The sequence below is a fragment of the Chrysochloris asiatica genome, unplaced genomic scaffold (assembly GCF_000296735.1).
Source record: "Chrysochloris asiatica unplaced genomic scaffold, ChrAsi1.0 scaffold00078, whole genome shotgun sequence".
In the NCBI taxonomy this organism is placed as follows: Eukaryota; Metazoa; Chordata; class Mammalia; order Afrosoricida; family Chrysochloridae; genus Chrysochloris; species Chrysochloris asiatica.
Window position 1 is genome coordinate 481856 of NW_006408596.1, and position 9773 is coordinate 491628.

The following is a 9773-nucleotide window of genomic DNA, read 5'->3' on the forward strand; positions in this document are numbered from 1 at the left end:
ACACACACCCGGCACCGCCTTCTTCCCCCACTCCCCAACACACACACACACACACACACACACACACCAGGCACCGCCTTCTTCCCCCACTCCCCAACACACACACACACACACACACACACACACACACACACACTGCACAACTGGTACCCAGAGGTTTTTGTCTGGAGAAGGACAGAGGTGTGATGCTTGACTGACGCATGGGTTCCCTCTTTGAATACACTTTGAAAAGCAGCGTTATTGCACACACAGTAACCTTCAGTGAAGGGAAAAAAAATCAGATAAAGACCTGATTACAAAGAAGACAGTGAGAATACCTTTCCCTCTACTGCCCAGAAGGGGTCCTGGTGACGCAGTGGGATAATTGTTGGGCTGCTCACTGAAAAGTCAGCATTTCAAATCCAGCAGCTGCTCCATGGAGAAAGCTGAGGCAGGCTGCTTCCTTCAGGTTCATCATCTGTGGGAACATATGGAGCAGTCCTGCTGTGTCCATCGGGTCACTGTGAGTCGAAATGGACAAAATAGTGGGTTTGATTTTAGTTTGAGACTGGCGGCCACACTCTTAACTTACGTGTTTCTGATTCTGACAGTTTTTCTGTCTGAGTACGCATGCATGCTTTTTACAAAACCAGGTGGTGGTTCCTGCGTATGTTGCTGTCAGTTCTGACTCATAGTGACCCCATGCAACCGAGCAGAACTGCCTCATGGGGTTTTTCTGGGCTGTCACCTTTATGCAAGCAGAGCACCCGTGGGTTTGAACCGCAGCGCTTTCTCATTGCACCACCAGGCCTCTTTGTGCTGTAAATAACGTTTTGGTGTTGGTTTGTGGGTAGAGTTTTAGAGTTGGTGTGTTTTACTGCAGCGTTGTGAATATAATACATCTCTGGAGGGCCTGCTGGTGCCGGGCTGTTTTTGAGGAGTTTGGTCCCGTGGGCAGACACAGGTGGAGGGAGCGAAGTAAGACAGTTGTTGAGGGAGTGGGGAGTGGCGGGTTTCACGTCTTGAGGAAGGCTGGGAAACTGTCTCGGAGGAGGAGACGTTTGAACTGAATCATGAACCACAGAAAGGATTCTGACCTTTGGAGAACGGGCGAATGGACCGAAGGGTGCGCCTTGCAGGTGAACCAACACCGGCAGAAGTGCGGACGTAGGACCCGTACGTGACCTCTGGTGTGCTGGGAGTGTGTTTGGTGGGGGCTGCTGGCTGGGGTACCCCATATCTGTCTTCTCTCTGCCATAGGACCGCAGCCTGACAGGCAAACTGGAGCCGGTGTCCCCACCCAGCCCACCTCACGCGGACCCTGAGCTGGAGCTGATCCCTCCGCGGCTGTCCAAGGAGGAGCTGATCCAGAACATGGACCGTGTGGACCGCGAGATCACCATGGTGGAGCAGCAGATCTCCAAGCTGAAGAAGAAACAGGTGTGGGCAGGTGGATGGGGGTAGGGTAGGGAGGTGGGAGATGAGGCCTCTGACCTCACAGCCTCGAGGACAGTGAAGATCAATGACGTGGTAGTAGGCACTGTGGGAGTACTCCTCATGTGCTGGCGTGGCCACCTACTGCCTGGCTTTGCAATGAGGCTAGCCCTGTCGGTCATCTGGTCACATTTGTGCCTGGTCCAGAAGGTTTGGGACAACCAGTAGAGTCGACTTGTATTTTTATTTGTTTTCAACTCCACTTTGGTACTTGGGGGGGAGGGGAGGGGGGGAGGCAAGATTCATAAAAATTAATCATTTGCAAGTGAACAATCTACCGTATTGACATTTAGCACTTTTATAGTATTTTTACAGATGTCACCTCTCTCTGGTTTCACAGCATTTTCCTCATCCCCTAGGGAAACCCTCTACCCATTTGTAGTCACTGCTACACAACACCCTCCCCCTGAGTCCCTGGCAACCAACCAGTGCTCTGCTTTGGATCTCTGGATTTGCCTACTCTGGACATTTCATAGAAATGAAGTCAGATGCCGTACAGTCTTTTGTGACTGATGTTTTTTTATGATGTTATTGTTAAGTGCCATCGAATCGGTTCTCACTCAGAGTGAGCGACCCTGTATAGGGTTTCCAAGGAGCGGCTGGTGAGTTTGAACCGGTGACCTTGAGGCTGAGTGCTTATCCTGTACCTATAGTGCCATAACAAGGCTCCTTTTTTTTTTCTTTCCCCCCATGTAGCATCTTGCTTTTGAGGTTCATTCATTTTGCAAATGAATGTGTCAGCACTTCATTCCCTTATGGCCTGATTGTATTCCAGTGTGTGGTACCCACTCACCAGTGATGGACGTTTGCGCTGCTGCTTCCTTGTAGCTGTGGTGAATACTGTTGCTGTGAGCATTTGTGTACACGTGTTTGTGTGAACGCCTGTTTTCAGTTCTCTTGGGTGTAGATTAGGAGTGGAATTGCTGGTCACATGGTAATTCTATGTTTAAGTTTTTGAGGACCTGCCAGACTGTCCCCCACAGCAGCTGTACCACTTCAGCAATACCTGAGGGCTCCAATATCCTCACATCCTTGCCAACACTTGCTATTGTCAGATTTTTTTATTGTAATCACCCTAGTGGTGGGAAGTGCTATCTCATTGTGGTTTTAATTTCTATCTGATGCCAGGTATTCACAATGCACCTGCTGTGAGGCCGGACTTTGTCTGCATTATTTCCTTTAAAAAAAAAAAAAATGTATATATATTTATTGTATCTTCAATGATGATGTATATAGCACTTTAGGTTCCCATTCAGCAAAGTCTCCACAATTCATTCGGTCACCTTGTGAGAACATTCTCACTATTGTCATTCTGGTTGTTCTGTTTGTGTTAGTCTAGTTCCCCTGCCCTCCCGTTACATGCTCATTTTTGTTTAAAGTAATTGTTGACTGGTCTCACAGAGGTGATTTTTTGTTTTAAAGGAGCGCATTCTTTATGGATGATAGTCATTCTTTTTTGAGCCAATCTATTTAGCAATAAAGTGGCCTTAAGTTAGTTTTGGTTCAGGGTTTGAAGAGTGTCTCAAGGTGACAGTCTCAGGGAGTCTTCAAATCTAAACTAGTCCAGTAGGCTTGGTTTTTTTTTTGAAGTTTAAGGACTTTGAGGTTCTGTTCCACATTTCCCTTCTATTCGCTCAAGTTTATCTTTAGTGGCCTTGGCCAGAAGAGTCAGGAGTGGTCGCCAGGTACCATCTAGTTCTTCTGGACTCAGCTTATCCCCTGTTCCCCTCAGAGCAGCTTTTCATGTGCTTCCCCCCCCCCCCCCCCCCACCAGACGGAGACCCCGGGGCAGACTTAGGCCACAGAGCTAGTGAGTTAAGACTTGAATGAGGACCCTGGTTGATGCAAGTTGTCTGTGATTGGCTGCTAAACTTAAGGTTGACAGTTTAATCCCGCCTCGTGGCTTTGTAGAAGAAAGGCGTGTTCATTTGCTTCTGTTAAGATGCCAGTTCTCCTCTGTAACCTGCAGGCAACAGTAATTTTTGTTTTTGAATTTCCTTTTAAATTGCCTTCTTAACTGAGTATGTGTCCCGTGTACCTGAGGGAGGGCCACCGTCACTGTTAGGGTAGCTATCCCCCTCTGTGTATGCTGTCTGAGGAGCAGCTGGGGTGCTTGAACCACTGATCTTGTGGTTCAAACCAACTTGCAGTCCAGCGCATTAACCCACAGTGCTACAACAGGATTTGACAGGGTAGGGACTGTTGAAATTGTCCCCGTTTCCCAGATGAGGAGCGTGAGGCTCAGAGAAATTCAGCAACATGCTGGACACTTTGGCCCCCACATCCCAGAAGTAGGAGACCCTTGTGGTCTGACTTTCAGTGGGCTGTGCCATGCCTTGGTGGTCCTGTTCAGTCCTCACCTCCGTGCTGAGGGACTGGCCTGGTTTATAGATGAGGGAACTCTGAACCACAGAACTTAGGGTGCATGCTTAAAGTCACCTATCCAGAAAGTCACAGAGGTGGGATTGGAACCTGGAAAAGGCAGACACTGGAGGCTGGAAGTCAGCCCTTGAACTAGGCCATTCCCGGAGTGAGTGAGCCAGCCAGGGGTTGTTCCCAGCCACGGAGTCCCCGGGGCTGACTCAGAGGAAATGGTTAGTAGGCTGACTTCCTGTGCATGGCCACCAGGCCAGGCTGCAAGGGGGCCTCCCGCTGCAGCCCTTAGCCTGTGTCTCCTCCTTCCACCACCGCCGCACTCACTGCTGATGCTCTCCCGCTCTCCACAGCAACAGCTGGAGGAAGAGGCTGCCAAGCCGCCCGAGCCTGAGAAGCCAGTGTCTCCACCACCCATTGAGTCAAAGCATCGCAGCCTGGTACAGATCATCTACGACGAGAACCGGGTACGCCTGCTGTCCTCCCCCACCGTTCACCCATTCTGCATTGCTTTTGTTTTCCCCCTCCCCTTTCTTGTGTATTGCCATCTTTCCTCCCCCACCCTCCCCACCCCCTGAACCTCCCCCCTTGCCTTCCTGCCATCAGGAGGGATGTAGGTGTTACCTTGAAGGCCCCTCTATGGGCCTCAGTGTTCCCACCTGCAAAGTGGGACCTCAGGAACCTTCCTGCCCTGAGACGGGTGGGAGGGGGTGGCTCCCTCACGGTGTAGCTGTTGGGGAGGGGTCTGCTGAGAAAGGGACAAGGTCCTCGGACAGTGTCGTTGGTCAGCTGATCAGCTTGACGATGAGGGACCCTCATTTTAGAAGATGGTGCCAAATGAGCATTTCTCCCTGCCAGGAGTGGGACCAGGTCCTCTAAGTTAGCCGCCCTAGGAGGGTAGGGAGGTCATTGTTTCCATTTTACTCATGGAAACCGAAACTGAGGCCCAGAGAGGTTAAGCTACCTTTTCAGTCACACAGCGCAGAAAGGGTGGGCCTGGAATTTGAAATGGGGGCCCTTTGAATAGTTGAAACACAGGGTCTGGAGCAGGCTGGGGGCTCTGGAGAATCCTGAGTGGGGCAGCTGTTAGATGTCTGGAAGGATTGCCCTGAGTTGGGCTCTAGTGTGTCAGGTGGGGTTGTAAGCTTCTGTACTCAATCAAAATCAATCTGCTGTGAGGTTGGGACCACGATTTCAAGTCGACTTTTCCCAATATGTTCAGAGTCTGTGGATGCCGAGCCCCCTCTCTTACTTCACGGACGAAGCCGGCCGAGAGCAGGACTGGGTCTTGTCTGAAGTGACACAGTATAGTTTGGCAGATGGGGGCCCTCCCCTCCTTACTTTAACTTCTCTGTTCACTCTTGGGCCCCCTTCCTGCTGAAATTTGCAGTGGAATCTGCCCCTGGTGGCTTGAGGGGCCTGCAAGGCTGCTCTGGTACAGTGGGGGAGCCGGACACAGGATGAACCTGCACAGCTGGGATCTAGGCACTGGGTGCTTAGCCTTGCAGGGTGGGGTAGCAAGACTCCCGTGCCGTTCCCACCCCAGTAACACTAGGAATAGTGGGACTGGCAGGAGGGGCCCAGTGTTCTCGGTTGAATCCCCTGTCACTTCCTGGGTCTGTACCCGAGCTGTGACTCATACTCCTCACCTGTGTGGGGATGGTAGTTACAGCATCTGCCTTTAACTCCCATCCTAACTACCCAGGGCCCTCAGAACAATGGCCGGGACTGAGCAAGCCTCACACGGACGCTGTTGTTGCTGGCATCATCCTTGTTCACTTCTTGGTTTTGTTCACTTTTCTCACAAGTTTACACAACCCTCACTTAGAACTGTGTGAGATATACAATGAAGTTTTCTCCAGTTTAGTCTTGGGGAAAGTGACCGGCCTGAGATTGTACAGCAAGTGAGCTTAGAGGCTGGTACTTGGAACCAAGATTGAGCTGGCTCTAGGAGCCTTTGATGGAGGGGAAAGACAGACTTCCTGGGAGTCTCACCCTAGATGGCACCTCTGTCGATTCATCTTCTCTGGTCCTGGGTGGAGATCAGGCATGGTTTTCTCCTGCAGCTGTAGAGGCAATGGGAGCTTTATTCTGTGTCACAGTGGGGTCCTGGACTTTCACTGGGGCAGGGCTCAGCCTTTTGGAGGTCAGAAAGCTGGGACCCTAGCCGCTCCCAGCCAGGTGGACTCAAAGACATCGGATAGGTTTGGGGTGTCCCCCTGGGGAAGCTCATTCAATCCTGCTTGCTCCAGCAATTTCCTTGGGGTTAATTTGAGCAGTTAACATATGGGTCCCCTCTCCCTCAAATGGTTTCCTCACGGGGCACTGTGGCTGCAGGGGTCACTGGTCTGTCGCTCCTTGGCCACCTTAAGTACCTTCAGTATCAGATCACACATCCTCTCCTTGTTTCTGGGTGGTCTTCCTATGAGGCTCCTGGGTTCCCGCAGCTCCTGGGGGGCTTGGGTTCAAGTCCAGCTGGTATCCTGATGAGCTGTGTGGTTTAGAGTCCGTTCTTGGACTGCTCTGGGTCCCTGGGCACTTTGAGGTTATGAAGTTGTAAAAGTGTACCAGCTGCCTTAGGGAGGGTCTGGAAATCCAGGCCTCTGGAACCCGAGAGACAAATACTCAGCTCAAATGGCTTGAGGCTAAAGAGTTTATAGAACCTTGTATTGAAAAATTGGTGCTATCCTGCTGCAGGTATGGGTGGATCCAGGAGCTTATATGAAAATACTCAGAAACTCATTCTCCTTGGGGCCAGTGCCATTCTCAAGTCCTGGAAAAATCACTCCCAGCAGCACCTGGCTCTCCTCCCACCTGCATGATGCCCAGAGCCAACAGTCCCAGAGCTGACTCTCATTGGCTGGCTGGGGTCACATGCTTGTTTTTGAGCCAGTCCCAGGCCCTGGGTTTGTTTGACTGGTGGTATCTTTATCTTTGGTGCACTTTTAGAGGCTGGGGTAGAATGTGGTCTGTACACTCCCCCCTCTCATGACTAGAGAGTGGAGATAAGAGCAGGGAGGGTCCTGATGTTTGTGGGAGGGGCTTCTCCCTCAGGAAGGGAGAGCCCAGATGTTTGTGGGAGGGATGTCTCCCAGGAGGGGAGGGTCCTGATGTTTGTGAGAGGGCAGGTTTGGCGGAGCTGGGACTCACACCTTGTTCATCCACCCAGCCGCTGGAAGGTAGCCCAGCTCTGAGCCTGCCCCTCTTACAGGCCCTGCTCTGGGACACACATTTGGTCTGAGGAGTTGTGTACCATGTCTCTGACTCTTTGCCCCCTTTCTAACTTTCATTTTCCCACTCCTTGCCCCCTCTTGAACCCAACTCTTTCCTGCTGCCTACTGCTCTTTTGCTCAGAGGCCCTGTGGAGTAAGGCCTGATAGGGTTCTCTCTGCAACCTGCTGGCCTCAGATTAACTTTATTCTTTTTAGCTCTGCCCCCACAGGGGATGGCACCAGGCATTCGTTTGTTCTCCTGGTTGGGAGTGGAAGCCCCTGTAGGCAGCAGGTCTCCCTCTTCTTTCTGGCTGAGCTTCTCCTCCGCCCCCACACACACTCTAGGATTCTGTCTTGCCGATTCGGTGCTCACTGAATATTTGCTGAACAGTGACGGCGTGTATGGCACAAGGGGAGGCCCCCTGACCAGGTCTTCCTGTTAGTCGAGATATGGGGGCTGGCCTACTGGCTGAGGTGGGGGTTAGTGGGACCCTCTGTCAGGGCCGAACCTCGCAGATAACGGAGGCCAGGTGGCCCCCAACCCCAGTCGTTTTTTGGCAGGAGCAGTCAGACACACGCTTCCAGTCCAGGGATCAGTGAGATTACATTTTAATCCGCTCTTTTACCCGTTGCTTCCTTTGAGGGGCGGAGCTTCAGGATCAGCCTCTAAACATCTGTGAACGGGGACGGGGCAGGGCTTGTGGGGCGGGGCTTGTGGGGGCGGGGCTTGTAGGGGAGGCAACAGTGCTGAGCCCACAGCCAGACGGGGCAGGGCTTGTGGGGCGGGGCTTGTAGGGGAGGCAACAGTGCTGAGCCCACAGCCAGACGTTGTGCATGAGGAAGGAGGGGGGCGGGGATGCACTGGCCGAGGCCACGTGAGTGGAGCGCCTGCGTGAGGACGCTCTCACTTTGTGTTTGGCTTCAGCAGCCTCTCAGGACCCAGCTTTGAGTGCCCATTCAGGGTCCAGCTGTGGGAGGCTCCCAGGCAATGGAGTCAATGAGACTGAACTATAAAGGCAGGCTTCCTGGCAGAGGCGGAACTACAGCTCAGACAGCCCAGTGGGTACGGTTGGAGGAACGTGGGGGACGTTTCCAGTAGGGCCGTCTGGCACACGTATGTTTTCAAACAGTAAAGATCAAGACGAGTGAAACCATTCATACTCGCAGCTGACCGGAAGTACTTGGCACCCTGCTTCAGTGTGGCGCAAGTTGGGATTTAGGGTCGATGACTTCACTGCTCTTGGGGTCCTGCTGTGTCTTTCAGGACATGTTACACATGATCCCCCAAGCCCCTTATCCTTTATTCAGCACATGTGGATCGATGAGGAGGTGGGCCACTGCCCCAGGACCACTGGGCAGCCGGTAGAGGGCTTGGCTGCCGCTGGGCTCTCAGGCCCCCTGGGTGGGTAGTAGCTGTTGGCTGCAGAGGAGTGAGGCCCAACCTGGCCACAAAAGAGCTAAAACAAGGTGGGCGCAGATGACGACAAACTTGTCGGTGTGTAACACTTTGCCACAGGAACCCCAGGATCTCTGTGTGCAGCTACCTGCAAATACCTGTAGATGGTTGTGTGCATATGTCTGTCCTTGCATGTGTGCTCATCTCCACACGTGAGACACATGTATCTATTTGTGCACCTGCACATCCTGTGCATGTGGTCATGGTTACATTGTATCTGCGGGTGGGTGTGCTACTGAGCATTGTTGGGGTATTTGCATACTTACATGTGTTCGTGGGTACATGTGTGGGTACTTGCGGATGTACATGTGTAGCTCATTTGTGGTGTGCGTATACAGCTATATCCCAGCCTTCCTGTGGGCACATGTTGCAGTGTGCATGTGTGTATGTAGTGCGTGTGATCTGGTGCTGGGGCATAGGTGTGGTTATCTGCATTTGTATATATGCATGTACTTTGTGTCTAGCGTGTATGTGGCATGTTTATATACTGTGTGTGTGTAGTGGATGAGAGTTGGCATGGGTGTCACATGTTTTGAGACATGGGGGTGTATGGAGGTGCGTGCTAGTGTATGGAGGTGCATGTTGGTCGTGACTGTTAAGTGCTGTCGAGTTGATTCTGACTCATAACAACCCTATGTAGGGTTTCCAAGGAGCAGCTGGTGTCTTTGAACCACAACCTTGCAGTTAACGGTCCAGTGCTGCCCTGTGTTGGTGGACAGAGATGTATGTTGGTGGCCAGAGGTGTGTGTTAGCATATGATGATGTATGTTGGTTTATGGAGGTGTGTTGGTGTATCGTAGTTATATGGAGATGTATGGAGTTGTGTGTGTTTAAAGATGTATATTGGTGTATCGAGATGTATGGTGGTGTGTGTATATCAGTTTATGGAGGTGCATGTTGATGTATGCTTTACAGAGGTGTATGTTAGTGTATGGGCTGCATGTTAGTGTGTGTAGTTGTATGGAGACGTAAGGAGATGTATATGTACAAATGTGTACGTTGGTGTATGGAGGTGAGGTGTACGCTGGTGTGTGGAGGTATATGTTGGTTGTGGACGTGTGTGTTAGTGTATGGAGTTGAATGGAGGTGTATGTTGGTGTAAGGTGTACGGAGGTGTACGTTGGTGTCGAGGTGTATGTTGGCCTGCAGAGGTATACGTTGGCCTACGGAGGTGTACCTTGGCATACGGAGGTGTACGTTTTTTGTGGAGGTGTACGTTGTTTGTGGAGGTGTACCTTGGCGTACGGAGGTGTGCGTTG

The 9773-nt window shown here is 51.7% G+C and overlaps 1 protein-coding gene across 3 annotated transcripts in view; it reads left to right on the forward strand.

The window, feature by feature from the left end:
- NCOR2 (nuclear receptor corepressor 2) overlaps positions 1-9773 on the forward strand; it is a 113535-nt gene that overhangs the window by 8161 nt on the left and 95601 nt on the right. For all 3 annotated transcript variants that reach the window (XM_006865361.1, XM_006865362.1, XM_006865363.1), the window contains exons 4-5: positions 1240-1419; positions 4200-4313. In XM_006865361.1, the coding sequence (XP_006865423.1) occupies positions 1240-1419; positions 4200-4313 (294 nt within the window). The remainder of the gene's footprint in view (positions 1-1239; positions 1420-4199; positions 4314-9773) is intronic.